Here is a 21,111-nt window from a genome sequence, read left to right as displayed (position 1 = left end):
CTCTTACAAGTCTACACCAGAAGCCTATGTCAGTCAATGGGTGATGCCTTGTGGTGGGGGGAGGGGGTAAATTAAGTCCCAAAAAGAGGGAGAGGAGAAAAAAAAAAAAAAAAAAAAAAACCCCACCAAAATATTTGTACTTAAAGCTTTATTTAAAAACAACTCAGATCACAATTTTGGCTTGACGTTGGTTCTCCCAGACCTGGAGAGGGCCAACTTGGGCTCTTCCCTGCCACAGGAAGCCTGCTGTGAAATGGGAGCAGTCAAAGCCAGGATAAACCTTCAAATTTGGTGCTCAAATCACATACAAAGTGTACCTGGAACTTTGAACGCGCCATCAGTCCTCAACCCACAGCTTGTGTCACAGCAGCCACACACCTCCTCACCACCATCAGAAGATACCCATCTAAAACAAGACAGACTTGTCTAGAGGATGCATTTACAGAGTATAGTTGCATCAGCCACCCAGACTCACCCATTTGCTCTAAAAGAACAAGCCTTATGATTTTCATCAACCTGCACCGTAGCTGCACTTGCTTTTAGAAGACAAGTGATGTAAATCTGCAAAGACAGGCCACTTATAAGAAACACTTCAAACGCACTTGAAACCACACAGACAAAATACATACAGCACCACTGCTTTCTTGTTGGAACCTGAAGGCCTCCAACTGAAACTGGAGTTTGTCATCATGCACTCTGGGCAGAAAGTTGGACATGGAGCCTGTATACTTTGCATCAGTGAGGCAACTGAAACACCAAAGAGTCATGAGGATCTTGATTCCCACAATTCTATGAGAACTCAGTGCAAGTTCTTACCCATGATTTTCAATAAAAGAATACACTGGAGCAGAGTTCACGCCAGGGTCTGTAGTGGCAACACAGTGGTCCACAAATATACGAAGGGGAACATGGTTATACTGCGTCACAGATGCCTGAACATTTAAGACATCACCCAGGAAGAACACCTTTGAAGGCCTTTCAAACATCCAGTCATCTTAAGAAAAATAAATGTAAATGAAGACAATAAGTGAATCTCAAATACAAATGAAAATGCTAGTCTAAAGAGAGGAAATACAAACCAGTCATGATCTTCAGGGAGAAGACCAGAATGTCCTCTGCAACCTTGGTGGACGCATACGGGATCCAAGCTGGCTGCGGTTCATTACTGCTCACATTGTGTCTCCTGTAATGAAATACTCATTCACATCCAAAAGACTTGAATTGTAAAGTTGTACTAGGAATTCAAGTAAAGAAAACACTTGACCTGGGGTAGTGGCATTGAATACCAACTGTAGCAGCACTGGACCTTACAATTGGAGTGCTTTGCAAGTCTGCTGGTCTATAGTAAAGGGTAAAGATGTAGACAAGCTCATTGTCAGTCACCTGCAACAGAGGGAATTTAGAAGCTGCTCAATATCCAGGACTTTGGCAATGAGCAAATTCACAGCATGATTAAAGAGCCAGAAGACACACCACAAGCTGACTACCACACTCATGAAGTTCAGATTGAAAGATCAGGACTCTGGCAGCTTCATCCACATTCATTACAGCACAGCCCCCTAGAGATAGGAGAGAGGGCTCAAGCAGCTGGCCAGTACCAAAGAAGTCCTGCTTCACTTCCACATGCACCCCATTTTCCCAACACTGGACTGCTACACTGTCAGAAGGTTGAGGCTGCTGCAATTCAAAGTTAAAATCTGGCTGTACTGGCTCTTCTGGGACCTTTGGGAACTTCCAGGTTAGCTCCCTGACGGGGCCACGCAGTTCTTGTTTGGACTGAATACTTGAAGGTGCCAGATCTGTAGTAAGTGGGGACAGCTGGGGCCTCTGAGATTGAACTTCATAAGGACCTTGGATTGGACTCCACTGGTCCCGAAGATGAGAATCAACCCTTTGAGATTCCTCCATCAACACCCAGGGCTGAAACACTCGAGGCTGAGGTCTGGCACTGTACACATGATCAAATACAACCAGCACTAAAAACCCAAGCACACATTCCCTAAGCCCCATTATGACAGCCACCATCTTGCCACACAGCACTAAGGTGTTATAGCACTATTTTGTAGTGTTATGAATATCCCCGCCCACCCCCAAACAAGCTTAATTGCTCTTTGGACCATCCTAATCACAGAATCAATGCCTCAGTTGCACTGAAGTTCACTCATCAAGCCCCCTAAACAAAGCATGTAAATCAAAAAACAAAGGAAACATTTTAGTGCTTCTGTTGCTTTTATTTTAAGATACACTTTTTTTGTTTTATATAGTTTTATTTTAAGTTTTTGATAGTTATCTTGGGGATAGAAATATCATGAATATTTCTTACATTGTTAATGGTTGATGTGCTCGTCTCCACCACAAAAAGTTACTTTGAATGGCTGCACATCTTCAACTTCCTCATAATCATATATTTATTTGTAATGAAGACTGATTGACTCCATTTAGATGAATGAAAATACTCCAGTGGTTCCTGTAAGTGAGTGCAGGAACAGGGACTGCACATTTCTAAACTCATCAAACTAATTACCAGAATACTGTCTGGAATCATACACTAGCTGCCAATATTGTGTTCAACTATATGCCACACCTCTCTACTTCAAAGTGACATTTTCAGATTTTTCTTTTAACATCCTTGACGGTTAGTGCAAACACATTCGCCAGCCACATGCTAAGGGAAACAAAAGCCCATTAACAGAAGGCTATGATGGCGATAACATCTACAGGAACTTCCAAATACAGCCCCATTATGTTCAAATAGACTCCAAACATGTCACAGGAAGAGGGGAATTTCACAGGGGAAACAAATCACAGCACTTGTTCAGCCTCAATACATATTTTTTTTTCTAAATAGAAAATAATACTTACCTTGAATTTAAATGACTAAAGCTGTGGCACTGACACTGTAAAATTATATCAAACCTTTTATCATTTTTGAGAAGGCCTCTGCCAAAAAACAAAACACTTGGCACTGGCAGCTTTTAGGATCACTTTAATTAAACAATGAATACACTATTTAGTGTAAAAATAGTCTTGCCGCGTAAGCTCTCTCGTTTAACCTCTTAATGGTTATAGACAATGAGGGTCATATTCAGGGTCTCCGGGTAGGCTAGAGGAAACTGGTAAAGGTTTCAACTTAAGAAACAGGATGGGAAAATCACTTTTATTCAATACACGTCATCTATAAAATAATATCCATCAAGGGTATTATTGAAAATCACTATAACTATATAAATGTAAGACTTCACACAATAATGGGCCTTTATAATTTAATTGTAATGATGAAAACAGCGAATGAATCCATACACATTTGTATGCTTATATCTCAATGCCAAATTTCTCAATGAATTCCAGAAGCAAATTAGACATTCCATGAATCATACAGACACTCAATTATCTGTTCCTGATCTCTACACAGACACATTCCATGATGGAGACAGGATGTTTATCACTTTGTAAAACACATGCAGATTTCCTGTGCAGGTTAGACCTCGCTATCAAGGTCAGTGATCTAACCTAAATTTTGACACTGCTGACAGATCAGTGAACATTTATTTAATTTTATCCAAATTAAAATGAGGAATAGCTGAAGTCTTATAAAATTGTATACTTTCAAAGATGTTCATGCCCATGAATTTAGAGTGATCAATCTTTTATTCCATAGTAATTTCATAGTCTTTGAAGACAGATTTTAGCTTTTCCACTGTGAGAGCATGGTCAGCCTTCCCATATCCCTAGAAACAGAAATGTGAGATAATCTCTTTAAAAGCAGGCTTTGACTCAAAACACCAAGAATATGTCTAACAAATAACATTTGTTTTAAAGATATGAAAGGACCATACTTATTTTAATGCACTGTGGGTTTGTTCACTTTATATATCCGGTCTATCTTAAGCATATTAAAGGGTCTCCTTATAATTATGAGATGTGATCTGATCTCCTATTAAATTTATTTGAAATAAAGAAAGATAAAATTCTGAATAGTAGGCCTACTTCTACCTTTTGTGCCTCTATGATACTGTAGTTGTTTCAGGTGTCCATGTAACCCCTGCTGTAACCTTCTGTCACAATATTAAGTGTTTTTTATAATGGTTAAGGGGGTTACCGTAGACTCTCCAAACACCCAAAGTTTCTTTTCTGTGGTGTTGTGCTCAATCTTGCCACCAAGACAACTACACTCCAGTCCCAAAGCCTCCATAGCAGCATTCGCTTTTTCAAATATGTGATCTGAATAAAAAAAGTTGAGTGAATAATGAACCATTCCAGAAATGATCATGATCATGTTTATTCTGAGATCTTCTGTAAGTTTCAGTCTGGTGAGACTGACAATAGTTAAACACACCAACTAAACACATTCCTACAGCTAGTACTAAGTTAGATCTTCTTCAAAACTTAGCATCTCAATCAAGCCTCAAAATTAATTCAATGATACCTGTCAAACATTTATACCAACGTTTTTATGTTGGCACGTTAACTTCCGATGTTTTCCTCGTTGCCCATAAAAACTGATGAACAGAATGGATGTTCCCAGTTGATTTAGAAATACTGCTGAGCTGTCTGAGAAGGATCAAGTTAACTCGCTGGCTTGCAGAGACAGACAGTCACGCTATTGCTCTTGCAAGCGTGCACACTTACTGTCACTCCGCAGTTTTAGTTCCCCTCACTATCACTTTTTGTTCCATTCCACCTTTAACCTTTATGTTCACTAATATATATTTAAACTTTCCCTCCGGATCAATGTCGACATCGGGCACTTTGCTCAGAGCGTCTGCCATCTTCGCTGGAGCAACTGCAGGCAACAATCAGACGAACCTTATACAGTCATCACGCACGCCAGTATGTCCAAACCGGAAATAGTGATAAAAAAAGGAAAAGGAAAAAATGTACATTAGAAGAGAAGGGTCTGGCTGCAGACGAATATAAACTCAAATTGATCAAATATTTATTGATACAGCAAAAAGCGCATTTATTCGTTCAAGAGTGGTTAGAAAAAGGAGAAAAAAAACGAGCTAAATTGATGATGTAATTACTTCAAATCCAAATTTAATTTAAAATTATGTAGAATCCTTTTATTCTCAGTTATATAAATCTGTATTTCAAATAGATAAATGTTCTAATTTCTTTGAGTCAGTTAAGCCATTTGTCTCACCTATTTCAACTCAATTTAGAGACATTTGTGATGAAGAACTAAGGAAATATGAGATGGTTATAGCTATCCATTCAATGAAAAATAAAAATAAAAAGTCGCCAGGTACAGATGGTTTTTCAGTGGAGTTCTGGGATATAATTGAAAATCCTTTATTTGAGATGTATGAGGAATGTACTGACAACAACACGAATGAACTATTAACTTATATGAAACAAGGATTAATAACCCTACTGCCTAAACCTGATAAAGATCATTTGAAGATCATTCTTAAAGATCCATTAAAATCCTGAACTCTCCAACTGTGCAAGGAATAATGCTCCGGTTACTCACGTAACAAAACGTAACCTTTGTGTACTGCACAAACCAATGGCACTTGAGCCCACCAAAAGGGGGGGGGGGGGGGGGCGACTTGCTATATAAGTCAGCCCAGAGCGCCATTTCATCAGAATCAACGACTGAAGCGACAGCCACCGATTCGCTTGCAGCTATAGCACGGCCAGTTCCTTATTTCAAGGAACCGAGGTTACGTGAGTAACCGGAGTGTTCCCTATCGAAGGGAACTCCCGTTGCGTTGTCATATTTTATTGATGACTGCTAATGGGGAACACATCCAGTAGCTCCGTGTTATAAGCAGAAGCAGAACTAAGCCTGCTCCGCGAGCTCAGCTCAGGCACGCTCAGAGTGGGCCTCGTGAGTTCAAGCTATAAAAGAGACCCGAGAAGTATCTGGGGTCTGCTTGTCATAAGCCTTGTCCGCCCGAAGGGAGAAAAGTAGCACTAAGCAGATAGCACCCGTGCCTGCAGGGCAGGGACATCCAAACTGTAGAATCTGATAAAGGTCGAAAATAGAGAATCTGTTGGACCACGCCCAGGAGGAGGCCATTCACACCTATAGGGCACTGTACACCCGCTGAGGAATAGGCCAGGGCGATAGCCTCTACTATCCAATGGGATAGCCTTTGCTGGGGATGCCAAATCTTGCCCTGCGCTTGAGAGAGAAGATCTCTCCTTAGTGGAATTAACCACGGTGCTGCAGCCAGCAGCTGGATCATCTCTGGGAACCAAACTTGGTTCCTCCAGAGGGGGGCCACGAGAAGGAGAGAGCACTTAGTTTCTCTGATCTGCCAGATAACCTGGGGTAGCAGGGCGATCGGTGGGAATACGTACAGGCGTGGGCTGGGCCAGAGTGGGCCTCGTGAGTTCAAGCTATAAAAGAGACCCAAGAAGTATCTGGGGTCTGCTTGTCATAAGTCTTGTCCTCCCAAAGGGAGAAAAGTAGCACTAAGCAGATAGCACCCGTGCCTGCAGGGCAGGGACATCCAAACTGTAGAATCTGATAAAGGTTGACGGCGACAACCATCGGCGGCCGCACAAATCTCCCCAATAGAGAATCTGTTGAACCACGCCCAGGAGGAGGCCATTCCTCTCGTGGAGTGGGCCTTCACACCTATAGGGCACTGTACGCCCGCTGAGGTATAGGCCAGGGCGATAGCCTCTACTATCCAATGGGATAGCCTTTGCTTTGTGACCGGCAGCTCTTTAGAGCGGCCTCCAAAGCACACAAAGAGCTGTTCAGACTGTCTAAAAGACTTAGAACGCTCAAAGTACACTTGCATTGCCCGGACTGGGCATAACAAGTTGGGACCTTGCTCACCGTCCGATGCGGGGAGCACTAAAAGGGAGATAACCTGGGCTCTGAACGGAGTTGTGAGCACCTTCGGTACATAGCCGCTGCACGGCCGAAGAACGACCTTACAGTCGCTGGGTCCGAACTCAAGACAGGAAGCACTGACAGATAAGGCTTGCAAGTCACCCACTCGCTGGGGTAGCAAGGCGATCGATGGGAATGCGTACAGGCATGTGCTGGGCCAGTCGTGGGCCAGAGCATCCCCCTGCTTTGAGAAATAGGTTGGGCAGTGACAGTTGTCTTCGGAGGTCTGAGATTGAGAATCGGTCTGAGCCCACCGTCTTTTTTGGGAACGAGGAAGTAGCATAGCCTTTGGGAACGAGGAAGTATCCTGACTCGCTGTCCGCTAAGGGGACCGTTTCCACGGCACCCTTTGCAAGCATTGTGCGTATTTCAGCTCGGAGAGAGTGAGATTCGTTGTCCTGCACGAAGGTCTGCACCACGCCGTGGAATGAAGGTGGCCTGCGAGCGAACTGGAGCAAATAGCCTCGTTCTATGATCTCCAGAACCCAACTCGACACACCTGGGATGGCTTTCCAAGTCGTTAGCCGGGATGCGAGAGGTTCTAATTTAGAACTGACATTTGTGGACATTTTCACCAAGGGCAGCTCTCCTTGCGGGGAGCTGTTCCTCATGAGTAATTTTGCCTTTAGTAATGACTGTTCGCTGCCCGAAGGGAGAGAACAGACATGTACGAGAGGCTTTACTGATGACAGTTTGTTGCCGGCAGGGGAAGAACTGACGTGTGAGTGCAGGGAGAGGAAATTTGCTCTTTAATGTATGTGGGTCCGCTATCACAGCGGTAGTTTGGGGCACACACTGAATTGACGGGATGTGCCCTGTTACAACACCTCCAGCACTCAAAGGCATTCGATAGGGTGGGGAATAACTGCGAGCTGTCTTCGAGGGGATTCCGGCGTCCGTGAGAATTAACCCTCTCCTCTTCCTCTCCGTACGCAGATCAGGACGGCTTCTGAGGCTCAGGGTCCAGCGTTATGTGAGGACGGGGGCCCTGACGTTTGGAGAAGGGATACCTCTTCGCTGAACTGGAACGCCGTTGAAGCCCCGGCTCAGGCTTTTGCGAGAGCTGAGGCTGCGCCGGTTTTGCAGGCTGCTGAGTGGACGCTGGATAGGGGCGGCTTGAAACAGTCACCGTGCTGGAGCGCTTAGGCAGGAAATGACGTAGCGCTTGCAACATCTTTTGTGCCTCGGTGAAGCGCTCTGTAAAGCCATCCACAGCTGGACCGAAGAGTCCTTTGAGCGAAACCGGGGAATCAAGTTAGGCTATTTTCGCCGCGTCCCTGATATCCGTGAGGTTCAACCACAGGTGGCGCTCCAGCACCAACAGGTTGGCCATGGCCTTGCCCACCGCCTGCGTCGTCACCTTGGTAGCGCGCAGAGCCAGGTCTTCAGCGCTATCAACGGTGGTGAGAGCTGCTGAGGTGGAAGGGTTTACACGCGTCGAGTAAGGGGCTCGCCAGGGTTTAGTGAGCTCCTCGTAGACCTCTAGCATGAACGGAGCTGGTCGCTGTCAACAGGAAGGCTGACGGTGATCGTTGAGGAACCCCTCATCGAGGAAGCCAGGGGCGGGCTCTTCCGGGGCCGTCCATGCCAGGCCTAGTTCCTCCACAGCCCGCATGAGAACGCAAATCAGCTCTGAGTCCATGCTGGGCCACGCAGACTGAGATGGAGGGGGAGCTTCAGGCTCTTCGCTGGAACATGCCCACTCGTCAGCATCAGATGCCGTCAAAGACATGGTTTCGTCGATGGCTACCTCCTCCTCATATGCGCTGAAGGAAACCAGGCCACTCGCATCCAACAAGGGGAACTGCTCCTTCCATGTGAAGCACACCGGTGTGAGGCGCATTGGGGAGAGCGGAGTGCACGGGCGTTGGGCTGACGCAGCACCGCTCGTGCCCAAGAGAGAACTTCCGCTGTTTCTTCCTATGAGGAGACGGGGGAACGGAGCGGGGAGGATCGCCTTCATGAAAAAAGGAGAGCTAGGCTCATGTCCTCGCAGTGAGGACACGAAGCCTCTGCAAGTGCAGCCTCTGCGTGGGCAACGGCCAGACATGAGACGCACTCGTCGTGCCCGTCCGCATTGTGCAGGGACTCGAGAAGCAACATCTGAAACAACGCGCTTGAAATTTGCTCAGAAATTTTCTCTTTTCTTTGCCGGATGGCCACAGGGGAAATTGTCCACTGCCAATGGCTGGATTCAACGGCGGGAGCGGTGAAGAGCATTGTAGAGCAGGTAAGCTTCCCGGCTTTTTCTTCGGCTTCTTGTAGAGTCAGCGAAGAGATGGTCTCGCCGCTGAAGGAGAAGATTCTGATGAAATGGCACTCTGGGACGATTTATATAGCAAGTCGCCCCCCCCCCCCCCTTTGGTGGGCTCAAGCGCCATTGGTTTGTGCAGTACACAAACGTTAACCAATCTGGCTTCAGTAACAGAGTAAACAGGAGTTTCCCCATTAGCAGTTGTCAATAAAATATGACGACGCTACGGGTGTTACCTTTCGATAGGGAACCAACTTTAGTAATGAAATCAGATCATCTCAGCTTGTGGATGATACTGTTCTTTTTTTGAGAGATAAAGAACAGTTGCGGGGATTGTCCAATTTCCATCAACAAGCTCTTAAGGCTTGGAAGTTATGCTATGTACACAACTTTTCCCCACATAAAGTAATCCTGTGGAATAATGCTTATATAACAGTTAACCAGAAATCTCTTTATTTACAAAGCTGGATGGATGAAGGTATTTATTTTTTATCTGACATTTTAGACCAATCAGCTCACTTCCTTTCTTATGAAAATTTCATGAACAGATGGTTATTCAGATTATTTCCTATTAAATATAAAGAATATAATTCTCTAATGAAAGCCATTCCCACAGATCTACTCATGTTGATGAGAAGTCATATGATGTCATATAATATCTGTCGATCTGAACCTTTATTTTGTCTAAATGGGGTTGACAAATTATAGTAAAAAGTGTACAAATATATTTATTACACAAATATTTTGTAAAAATAGATCCCTAAAGCCAAGAGGGAATTTTTTCTGGAATGTTTGCTTCACAGATATTATGTGGAAAAAAGCTAGGTCGCTCCCTTATCGATTCTGTATTTCTAACAAACTTAAGGAATTACATTTGAAAATCTTTCATAACATTTATGTTAGTAATTATACTATCAAAATTTATGGATATTGATGGAAACTGCTCATTTTGTTCAGGTCAGCCAGAAACATTGGTACTCTTTTTTTTATGAATGTTACCATTCAAAACAGTTTTGGGGAAACTTATCCTTTATGCTGAATCTTATGATTTTATTTGGTAAGTTTCATAACCATAAGAGTAATATAAATAATTCTTAACCTTGTTTGAAGGTTTTTATGGTCGATGTACATTCATATATGGATTCTCTTCAGTTTATTGATAGTAAAAAAATGTAAAGATACAATTGTATTTGCTAAAGAGCTGAATTTATTTGAAAAGTGATCTCATATATGCTGTCTTTTGGATTATTGACATTTAGTTGCTGTCTTTTCTTTGTATTCTTGTCAAAATGTATATTTGTATATTTATATCTGTAATTTAGACTGTAAACCCACGTTTATTTTAAATTTTATTTATTTGTTTTATTTATACTTTTTTTTATTTGGATGTCTTGATGTAATTGTATATTTTTTTCTTTGTTGTAGTTAGTTCTAATAAAAAAATAAATAAAAAATAAATATTGGTAGAAACTTAAATGAAAGGAAAATGTTTTTGAAAGGGGCAGAAACTATCAATGAAGTAAATTAATAGACAATTTAAAAAAAAATATTATCATTATCTGGTTCTTCATATAGTTTACGTCAAGCTTAAAAAAATAAAATAAAATTAGCTTGTCAGTGTGAGTTGTGCCTGTTATCTCCCTCTCACAACCTCTTCCTTTCTACAGACCAGCTAACTTTCCCTCTCAGCCCATATCAGCATAGCTACTGTAGGCTATCTAATCAAAATAGCCTAGTAGGCGTAATTCCTGTGCTTCATGATTTAGAAAATTTTTCCATGTTGTTCATCTAGAAAAGAAAAAAAACTAAAAAACTCCCTAATTAATGACATAAAAGGGGAATTCTGAAGGCCATTCTGCTTCTAGCCCAGTCTAAGATGTGATAACTATATCATTGCAATTAAATTCATCCACTCTGATCATTAATGTGAATAAAAAGAAGAGAAATAATCATCCTTCATTTGAGATGTTTATATCAGATTTGTTTTTAAATGGACATTTTTGAATGAGTTTTATATCAATTAGATAAGTTAACTCTCACAAATTATTTTGACACACATTTATTATTTTTCTTTTCTCCTCTTTGCTCACTTGTAATTTTCCGGTGCCCTCATGGCAGCTATTTCTGTAACAAGGAAGCTGGTACAACACTGTGCAAACACATTAAATGGAGTAGTATCCAAAAAGGGTCAAGGTCACACAGAAATCAAGAAATGAGGGAAAACCTCTGGGAATAAAATTTCGAAACGAGAAACCTCTGGGAATCTTAAGTACAATAACAGCTTTTAAAAAAAGGAAATTTGAAACAGGCCAGATAAGTTTAATTACTATGTCTCACATTCACATACAATGATTCCTGTCTTACTTTTGATTTTTACCTTTAAACTGAATTGTGAATATTCTTATGGGTGTTCCTTGTAATAGTTTATATAATTATTATTATTGTTATTTTTACTTTTGAATAATATAATTTTGTAAAATTAATTAATTGTCTTAACATTTTATGGTATATTTTCATGACATTTACAACACAGAGTAGAAAAAGCCGCCATTAATTGTATTTCCAAGTAACTGGAAGATAAAATAAAGGGACTAATGGAAAATTATTACTGGCAACAATTCCTAGTGAATCCCCTCTTGGCCCATATTGTATCCCTTTTTCCTTTATAAACATAGCTGAAGATAATCAGGAAATGTGAGTGTTTCTGTCTTTAGATCTCCCTGTTGATTACATTTTCACACCAAAATGTTGAAAGTTGTAATTGTATACACAAAATAAATAAATAAATGCATTTTATACAATAAAAAAAAAAATCGTTATGAAAGTGTTATTTCTATTTCTGAATATACTGTGAAAATATGCATTCCTCATGCTGTGGTCATATCAGCACCAAAAGCTCTACAATATTTCCTGAGAGGTCACTTCCTTGCAAACACGCCTTAAGAGTGTAAAAAAGAGAAAGTGTTTCCTCCTGGAATTAGAGAGTTGGAGAGGGGTATTTCCACAAAGTAGAATTCCATTGCTTTTATTGGCTGATGTCTCAAGTGGATCCGGGAAGGGAAGTTCTGAACCATATAAATGCCCCAACAGAGCGATTACCAAACCAGATTCTCAAATCAGAACCATCATATTAATAGAGAAGTACAGAGATAACCATATAGAGGACCATTTCATAGCTGTACATCACTGACAATGGTACGTAAAGCATTTAAATTATGTATTTCTATAATGTATTTTAGTATCGATAACTGTTATGTTCATATAATTGTTGATAAAATTCTTTTTCAGGGCATCTTAAACAAAGGACCATTGCAATTTTTGGCTTCCCTTCTTCTTATTTCTTCAGGTAAGAAAGCAAACCATACTAGTGTAAAAACTCAACTGAGTAAATACAACCTGTAAACATACTCAAAGTTGCGGTTTAATTCTGCAGTGCTGAACTTATGGAGAGGCACTGAAGGATGGTCATATCATTCCTCAAGTTTCACTATGAACTGGGAATCTGCAAGACACTGGTGCAGGCAGCATTACACCGACATGGTAGCCATCCAGAACAAAGAAGAGATTTATCACCTCAACAGTATCTTTCCAAAAGTCAGTGGATATTACTGGATTGGCATTCGTAAAATTAATGGCAGTTGGACCTGGGTTGGAACTAATAAGACACTTACCAAGGAAGCTGAGAACTGGGCAGAAAATGAGCCCAATAATGGAAGGAATAATGAAGACTGTGTGGAAATATACATTAAAAGAGAGAAAGATGTAGGCAAATGGAATGATGAATCCTGCTTAAAGAAGAAGACTGCACTGTGCTACACAGGTAGGTAGTCTTTATGCAATTCTAAAGTTTATTTAAGACAGGAGTTCACAAACTTTTGGGGGCCAGGGACCCCATACAGGGGAGAAAAACTTTCCAAGGACAGTGTCACAATTATAACAGCGATTAAGCATGCACTCTTAGATGACACTGTAACTTCTAGATTACATTTTTTTTATGTTTTAATTTTTCTGCATTTTTCTTTAATGTGTAAATTTAACTGTAGTAATCAAAAAGCATATCTGATTTGATAAGATTTCATTAACTGAAATGATAAAACTTAAATGTAACAACAGTTTATCAACTTTTATGACTTATTTATTACTTTTTTGTCAAACAAAGTGGTGCATAACAGAGCTTTACTGTTAAAAATTATGCTGCTTTTGATTTATTCATCCATGGTTTGCCAAATTCCGTAACATTTTGCATTACAAAGTCAATTCCATTTTATGACCACATTTTCCCTATTGTGGAAATCATCTGGCCCTAACATTATTTTGCAGACCCCCTGGCTATGGGTTTTAAGGTCTTCCAACCTTCCAAAAATGAAAGAAAGGTCATTCTGCTGTATTCGTTGAATAAACACATCATTAATGTAATGTAAGTAATTATCCATTTTTTCTTTCTCAGCATCCTGCAAAGAAGACTCCTGTGTCAGTGGACAAGGAGAATGTGTCGAAACTATAAACAGCCATAAATGCTCATGCTTTGGGGGTTTCTATGGAGAACGATGTGAACATGGTTGGTTATATTTCTCTAGATACTGTTAATATCTATGTTGACAATGAAAGGTGTGAAATGTAACCATGTTACCTGTTTTCTGATTTTCAGTTATAAAATGCAAACCAGAGGACGTCGCCTCACCAGATCATGCTGGTGTCCAGTGCAGTCATCCTTATGGAAATTTCTCATATGACTCTCAGTGTGAATATTCCTGTGAAGAAGGTTATGAACTAAAGGGTTCCAGTACTACAAGATGCACTTCTACCACAGAGTGGTCAAGCAAACCACCAACCTGTGAACGTGAGTTCAATTTACATTCTATAATAAAAATGACACATTTGAGTCAATGCTTTTTAAAACACTTTGACATCTTTTTGCAGTTGTTCAATGTCCAGAGCTGATCGAACCACAGAAAGGCCAAATGCAGTGTCAGCATCCAAAAGGCATCTTCAGCTACCAATCCACCTGTGAGTTTATGTGTAAAGAAGGATACACGCTGCGAGACTCCAGCTCCTCTACACTGTTCTGTGGGGCAATGGGACACTGGAATGATTCACAACCCATTTGTGAAAGTAAGACAGGTTTAAATTTACTTAGAAAAACTTCTATTACAATAGTTCAGCAGTAGTTCTGCTCTATGCTCTTTAACATCTCTGCTCTTAAAGTTTAATGATGATCCTTTTTCTGATTTTCAGTTATAAAATGCAAACCAGAGGATGTCGCCTCACCAGATCATGCTGGCGTCCAGTGCACTCATCCTTATGGAAATTTCTCATATGACTCTCAGTGTGAATATTCCTGTGAAGAAGGTTATGAACTAAAGGGTTCCAGTACGACAAGATGCACTTCTACCACAGAGTGGTCAAGCAAACCACCAACCTGTGAACGTGAGTTAAATTTACATTCTATAATAAAAATGACACATTTGAGTCAATGCTTTTTAAAACACTTTGACATCTTTTTGCAGTTGTTCAATGTCCAGAGCTGATCGAACCACAGAAAGGCCAAATGCAGTGTCAGCATCCAATAGGCATCTTCAGCTACCAATCCACCTGTGAGTTTATGTGTGAAGAAGGATACACGCTGCGAGACTCCAGCTCCTCTACACTGTTCTGTGGGGCAACGGGACGCTGGAATGATTCACAACCCATTTGTGAAAGTAAGATGGGTCTGAATTTACTTGAAAAAAATTATATTGCAATAGATCCGTTTGCTTTTTAACATCTCTGCTTTTGGAGTTTAATGATAATCCTCTTTTTCTGATTTTCAGTTATAAAATGCAAACCAGGTGATGTCACCACACCAGATCATGCTGGCGTCCAGTGCACTCATCCTTATGGAAATTTCTCATATGACTCTCAGTGTGAATATTCCTGTGAAGAAGGTTATGAATTAAAGGGCTCCAGTATGACAAGATGCACTTCTACCACAGAGTGGTCAAGCAAACCACCAACCTGTGAACGTGAGTTGAATTTACGCTGAGGGACATTTACAGATGCTGTTCAAAACTGCTTAAATTATTTACACTTTCCTTTGACATGTCTGTGAATCTTTTTGCAGTTGTTCAGTGTCCAGAGCTGATTCATCTACAGGAAGGTAAAATACACTGCCAACATCCTATGGGCCAGTTCAGCTACCAATCCACCTGTGAGTTTATGTGTAAAGAAGGACACACGCTGCGAGACTCCAGCTCCTCTACACTGTTCTGTGGGGCAACGGGACGCTGGAATGATTCACAACCCATTTGTGAAAGTAAGACAGGTTTAAATTTACTTAGAAAAATTTATATTACAATAGTTCTGCTCTATGCTCTTTAACATCTCTGCTCTTAAAGTTTAATGATGATCCTTTTTCTGATTTTCAGTTATAAAATGCAAACCAGAGGACGTCGCCTCACCAGATCATGCTGGTGTCCAGTGCAGTCATCCTTATGGAAATTTCTCATATGACTCTCAGTGTGAATATTCCTGTGAAGAAGGTTATGAACTAAAGGGTTCCAGTACGACAAGATGCACTTCTACCACAGAGTGGTCAAGCAAACCACCAACCTGTGAACGTGAGTTCAATTTACATTCTATAATAAAAATGACACATTTGATTCAATGCTTTTTAAAACACTTTGACATCTTTTTGCAGTTGTTCAATGTCCAGAGCTGATCGAACCACAGAAAGGCCAAATGCAGTGTCAGCATCCAAAAGGCATCTTCAGCTACCAATCCACCTGTGAGTTTATGTGTGAAGAAGGATACACGCTGCGAGACTCCAGCTCCTCTACACTGTTCTGTGGGGCAACGGGACGCTGGAATGATTCACAACCCATTTGTGAAAGTAAGACAGGTTTAAATTTACTTAGAAAAATTCTATTGCAATAGATCTGTTTGCTTTTTAACATCTCTGCTTTTGGAGTTTAATGATAATCCTCTTTTTCTGATTTTCAGTTATAAAATGCAAACCAGAGGACGTCGCCTCACCAGATCATGCTGGCGTCCAGTGCACTCATCCTTATGGAAATTTCTCATATGACTCTCAGTGTGAATATTCCTGTGAAGAAGGTTATGAACTAAAGGGCTCCAGTATGACAAGATGCACTTCTACCACAGAGTGGTCAAGCAAACCACCAACCTGTGAACGTGAGTTGAATTTACACTGAGGGACATTTACAGATGCTGTTCAAAACTGCTTAAATTATTTACACTTTCCTTTGACATGTCTGTGAATCTTTTTGCAGTTGTTCAGTGTCCAGAGCTGATTCATCCACAGGAAGGTAAAATACACTGCCAACATCCTATGGGCCAGTTCAGCTACCAATCCACCTGTGAGTTTATGTGTAAAGAAGGACACATGCTGCAAGACTCCAGCTCCTCTACACTGTTCTGTGGGGCAACGGGACGCTGGAATGATTCACAACCCATTTGTGATAGTAAGACAGGTTTAAATTTACTTAGAAAAATTATATTGCAATAGATCTGTTTGCTCTTTAACATCTCTGCTCTTAAAGTTTAATGATGATCCTTTTTCTGATTTTCAGTTATAAAATGCAAACCAGAGGACGTCGCCTCACCAGATCATGCTAGCGTCCAGTGCACTCATGCTTATGGAAATTTCTCATATGACTCTCAGTGTGAATATTCCTGTGAAGAAGGTTATGAACTAAAGGGTTCCAGTACGACAAGATGCACTTCTACCACAGAGTGGTCAAGCAAACCACCAACCTGTGAACGTGAGTTCAATTTACATTCTATAATAAAAATGACACATTTGATTCAATGCTTTTTAAAACACTTTGACATCTTTTTGCAGTTGTTCAATGTCCAGAGCTGATCGAACCACAGAAAGGCCAAATGCAGTGTCAGCATCCAATAGGCATCTTCAGCTACCAATCCACCTGTGAGTTTATGTGTAAAGAAGGACACACGCTGCGAGACTCCAGCTCCTCTACACTGTTCTGTGGGGCAACGGGACGCTGGAATGATTCACAACCCATTTGTGAAAGTAAGATGGGTCTGAATTTACTTGAAAAAATTATATTGCAATAGATCTGTTTGCTTTTTAACATCTCTGCTTTTGGAGTTTAATGATAATCCTCTTTTTCTGATTTTCAGTTATAAAATGCAAACCAGAGGATGTCACCACACCAGATCATGCTGGCGTCCAGTGCACTCATCCTTATGGAAATTTCTCATATGACTCTCAGTGTGAATATTCCTGTGAAGAAGGTTATGAACTAAAGGGTTCCAGTACGACAAGATGCACTTCTACCACAGAGTGGTCAAGCAAACCACCAACCTGTGAACGTGAGTTCAATTTACATTCTATAATAAAAATGGCACATTTGATTCAAGGCTTTTTAAAACACTTTGGCATCTTTTTGCAGTTGTTCAATGTCCAGAGCTGATCGAACCACAGAAAGGCCAAATGCAGTGTCAGCATCCAAAAGGCATCTTCAGCTACCAATCCACCTGTGAGTTTATGTGTGAAGAAGGATACACGCTGCGAGACTCCAGCTCCTCTACACTGTTCTGTGGGGCAACGGGACGCTGGAATGATTCACAACCCATTTGTGAAAGTAAGAAGAGTCAGGATTTTATAAATATAAGACTTTTGAAAGCAGTTCAGCAATAGTTCTGCTCTTTGCTCTTTAACATCTCTGCTCTTGGAGTTTAATGATGATCCCCTTTTTCTGATTTTCAGTTATAAAATGCAAACCAGAGGACGTCACTTCACCAGATCATGCTAGCGTCCACTGCTCTCATCCTCATGAAAATTTCTCTTTTGACTCTCAATGTGAATATTCCTGTGAAGAAGGTTATGAACTTAAGGGTTCCAGTACGACAAAATGCACTTCTACCACAGAGTGGTCAAGCAAACCACCAACCTGTGAACGTGAGTAGCATTCATATACGTATGTGCAAACAAAAAGAAATCTGATGAATATTTTACAATCACTCCTTGAAAGAAACTTTCATGAATACCATCTCATCTGTTCATAAATTTCCCCCTTTCCTCACAGTTATTCACTGCCCAGCCCTTGACAGTCCTGTCAATGGAGAGCTGAGCTGCACTTCCAGCTTTAATTATGGGAGCAAATGCAGCTTCAGTTGTGCTGAAGGATTCTACCTCCAGGGAGCTTCAGAGATCAGCTGTACAAAAGCTGCAAAGTGGAGTCAGGAACCACCTCGCTGTGAAGGTAATCAATAAACTTTTGCCTAATTTATGAATTCACAGGTTCATTTATTGTATTTAAGTGAATTTAATCATACTAAACACATAATGTCTTTTTTCAACTCTGTAGCAGTGCTCTGCCCACAACTTTCTGAGCCAATCAATGGGCATATGAACTGCTCATCTGAAGAACCCACCTTTGGCACCTTCTGCATCTTCAGCTGTCATGAAGGCCACCAACTTGAAGACCACAATAACGAGATATTGATGTGCAACTACAATGGGAGCTGGTCAGGGGAAGTGGCGGTGTGTCAAGGTAAACAGCGGATAATGACTGTGGGATGCAGATAAGCCATTTGACTGATGAAGTGAGAATGGCTTATTCCTTTTATTTGTATTTTCAGCTCATCCTGATCCATCTGCATCGCTGTTCAAAGCAACAGAAGTGACTCTTGGTGTTTCAGGCGCTATCAGCGTCTCCGGTCTGAGCTTAGCCCTCTGGTTACTGAAGAGACTGAGGAGAAAAGGTGAGTCTACTGAGTTTGTGAACGTTCTAATTCTTTAATGATATACTGAAAATTAATTGAAATGCTAAATTATGTATTTTTGTTTTCAGCTAACAATTTTGACCTGAACAGGTGAGACATGTCTTTTTTTGCAGTTATATTTTTCTTGTATCATTACTGTCATTATTTATTACTTTTGGTATATACAGGACTATATCTGCTTTTGTCTATTTCATTTTTAGTACCTTGGATATTGAGGATCCACCACAGTCTTATAAGAACAGTGTTGACAGTCTCATATAGAGGAAAATAGCCTCAAATAGCATACAGCATATACGGTGAGCATATATTCCGCATGCACATATACAGGCCAGTATGTGTAACGATAGCGATGTAACTTATTCCAGTGAGCCATTCATTGAAAAATTCAATTCTTCTTCACAGGACTCACAACTGCCTCACTGGACATACAAATTGATGTCATCACAAACTATTTAAGGCACTTGGATATTTGATGGGCATTACCAGTTACTAGGCAACAGTCCTAACTGAATGTGATTTTTACTTCCCAAAGGAAGCTTTTATGATTTACTTGACTGAACATATTGTTCTGTACTGTATAAATGTATTCGTTTTTATGCTATTAATATACACACTATTTATTGTTCCAAAACTGTATTGGTCCTATTTAACTATTTTTACATGTACACCAATAAAGTGTGACTTTTATAATGTCATGACTTGGGTGTTTCAGTGCATTTTCAACGTTGTGAACAACTTTACATGTGATAAATCACATGTATGTGATTTATCTTTCCATCTGAATAATCAGCAATATATTTGAATCTTAACACCTAAATAAAGGATAGAATTGAGGTCACATACTCTGCAAGTGCATAATGCATTGTTATTGCGGTGAAAGGTTTTGTTCAAATAACCCAGCCCAGGTCATGTTCATCTGGACGTATCCTGTGACGGTCTTTCCTTCAAGCTGTATATAATCATCGAGTGTTTGTGTTATTATATATTTTGCTATTTCAGAAATACCTTTCAGAGGTCAAAGTGTCTTCTGAATAATCCTTGCCATAAATTACCCACATTTAATTATTTGTAGTCTTTTTTATGATGAGTGTATTCATCTAATCATTATATGCATCTCAGCACCATTCTCTTTGTGCAAGTGATGATTTGACAAGATAAAAGAACATATAAGTTAACCAGCAATTTCTAAAAAGTGACATCTCTTGACTAATACATATGATGGGACATGTCTCTTAGGCTGAAGAAAGAAAGACACTGTACACCTCGAATGGCCTGGGGATGAGTAAATAATCTGGAAATTTTCTTTTTTGGGAGAACTACATCTTTAATCTATTTGTAAATGTAAATAAATATAGTTTGACTTTCATGACATCATGGGTGTTTCAATGCATTTTCTACTTTTAGCTGAATGCAAAAGCATAAATGTATAATTTTTCAACACCAGTGTATAAAAAATAAATAGCAAGTGTGATTGATCGTTCCATTTGTAGGATGATTAGCCGTATATTTGAATCTTAACACCTAAATTAAGGCTGGGAATGAAGTCTCTGTCCTCTTCATCTTTCGTCACCTTTAAGTGCATAAAGCCATTAGCATTGTGAATGCAGTGAAAGGTTTTGTTTAAATGACCCAGGTCATGTTCATCTGGACGTATCCTGTGACTGTGGCATTCCCTGAAGCTGCGTATAACCATGGATTGAATGTTTGTTATATATTTTTAGTGAGTTAGCTTTTACTGAAAAACCTTTCAGAGGTTAAAGTGATCATCTAATCATCATATGCATCTCTGCAACATTCTATTTGTGCAAGACAGAATTTTACGAAAAGATAAAAGAACATAAAAGATAAGCAATTTCCAAAAAGTGGCATTCTTTCCCAGGTTGTTACATAATGTTTATTCTTTTGAACCTGTGAGGAAACATCCTGTAATTTAATGCTAATGACTTATATATATGGTGGGAAAACCCACTTTGCCCACAGTTTTCAGGGCAAAAGAGACTTTATGTGAGAACAGACCGTTGAAACGCAACTAGAGCTGCGATGAACAATATTCTACTAATGACAAGTGACTCCGTCGAAAGGAGGATAAAGAGAACCATGGTATGCATCTATTATGAAATTTTGCATTTCTTTTGAACCTTTTGGTTCAATACAAGCCTTTAAAAAAGTACTATCCATTTATACTAGCAATTAAGTGGCTGTTTTTATTGTTCAGGCTGGAGGTGTTGTGGTGCACATAGGAGTTTTGATACAT

The 21,111-nt window shown here is 40.3% G+C and overlaps 2 protein-coding genes across 5 annotated transcripts; one reads left to right on the top strand and one right to left on the bottom strand.

Annotated features, from left to right (window-relative positions):
- Positions 1-135: 135 nt before the first annotated feature.
- Positions 136-4,838, bottom strand: LOC306880351 (zona pellucida sperm-binding protein 3-like). 3 transcript variants are annotated; one of them, XM_079433847.1, is made up of 10 exons: positions 4,427-4,838; positions 4,100-4,221; positions 1,474-1,559; positions 1,265-1,383; positions 1,080-1,183; positions 817-994; positions 630-747; positions 476-561; positions 318-406; positions 136-246 (listed from the first exon to the last, which is right to left on the bottom strand). In XM_079433847.1, exons 3-10 carry the CDS (start codon positions 1,543-1,545, stop codon positions 164-166), a joined length of 849 nt encoding a protein of 282 aa, XP_079289973.1. In that variant the 5' UTR covers positions 1,546-1,559; positions 4,100-4,221; positions 4,427-4,838; the 3' UTR covers positions 136-163. The 3 variants fall into 3 exon arrangements, with proteins under 3 accessions (XP_079289973.1, XP_079289972.1, XP_079289971.1); XM_079433846.1 differs by lacking the exon at positions 1,474-1,559 and having other exon boundaries at positions 4,448-4,551; positions 4,630-4,835; XM_079433845.1 differs by lacking the exon at positions 1,474-1,559 and having other exon boundaries at positions 4,427-4,820.
- Positions 4,839-12,073: 7,235 nt separating this feature from the next.
- sele (selectin E) lies at positions 12,074-20,333 on the top strand. 2 transcript variants are annotated; one of them, XM_079433072.1, is made up of 25 exons: positions 12,074-12,302; positions 12,396-12,453; positions 12,541-12,927; positions 13,555-13,665; positions 13,756-13,947; positions 14,028-14,219; positions 14,343-14,534; positions 14,615-14,806; positions 14,918-15,109; positions 15,208-15,399; positions 15,512-15,703; positions 15,784-15,975; positions 16,086-16,277; positions 16,376-16,567; positions 16,676-16,867; positions 16,948-17,139; positions 17,250-17,441; positions 17,522-17,713; positions 17,839-18,030; positions 18,158-18,334; positions 18,440-18,625; positions 18,714-18,836; positions 18,926-18,947; positions 19,058-19,153; positions 19,260-20,330. In XM_079433072.1, exons 1-24 carry the CDS (start codon positions 12,300-12,302, stop codon positions 19,116-19,118), a joined length of 4,008 nt encoding a protein of 1,335 aa, XP_079289198.1. In that variant the 5' UTR covers positions 12,074-12,299; the 3' UTR covers positions 19,119-19,153; positions 19,260-20,330. The 2 variants fall into 2 exon arrangements, with proteins under 2 accessions (XP_079289198.1, XP_079289199.1); XM_079433073.1 differs by lacking the exons at positions 14,028-14,219; positions 14,343-14,534 and having other exon boundaries at positions 19,260-20,333.
- Positions 20,334-21,111: the final 778 nt, after the last annotated feature.

The sequence above is a fragment of the Barbus barbus genome (genome assembly GCF_936440315.1).
Source record: "Barbus barbus genome assembly, chromosome: 14".
NCBI lineage: Eukaryota > Metazoa > Chordata > Actinopteri > Cypriniformes > Cyprinidae > Barbus > Barbus barbus.
Note: the sequence above shows the minus strand (reverse complement) of the source record. Positions and strands in the feature narration are given on the sequence as shown.

Bases quoted from the DNA above. Each gene is read 5' to 3' on its own strand.
- LOC306880351 (XM_079433846.1), bottom strand. From the start codon at position 4,192: ATGGAGGCTTTGGGACTGGAGTGTAGTTGTCTTGGTGGCAAGATTGAG. The intron at 407-475 runs GTGAGTCTGGGT...GTCTTGTTTTAG, and splicing joins TGTTCTTTTAGAGCAAATGG to ATGGGTATCTTCTGATGGTG. The intron at 247-317 runs GTACACTTTGTA...CCCATTTCACAG, and splicing joins TGGCGCGTTCAAAGTTCCAG to CAGGCTTCCTGTGGCAGGGA.
- sele (XM_079433072.1), top strand. The intron at 12,454-12,540 runs GTAAGAAAGCAA...TTAATTCTGCAG, and splicing joins CCTTCTTCTTATTTCTTCAG to TGCTGAACTTATGGAGAGGC. The intron at 18,335-18,439 runs GTAATCAATAAA...TCAACTCTGTAG, and splicing joins GGAACCACCTCGCTGTGAAG to CAGTGCTCTGCCCACAACTT.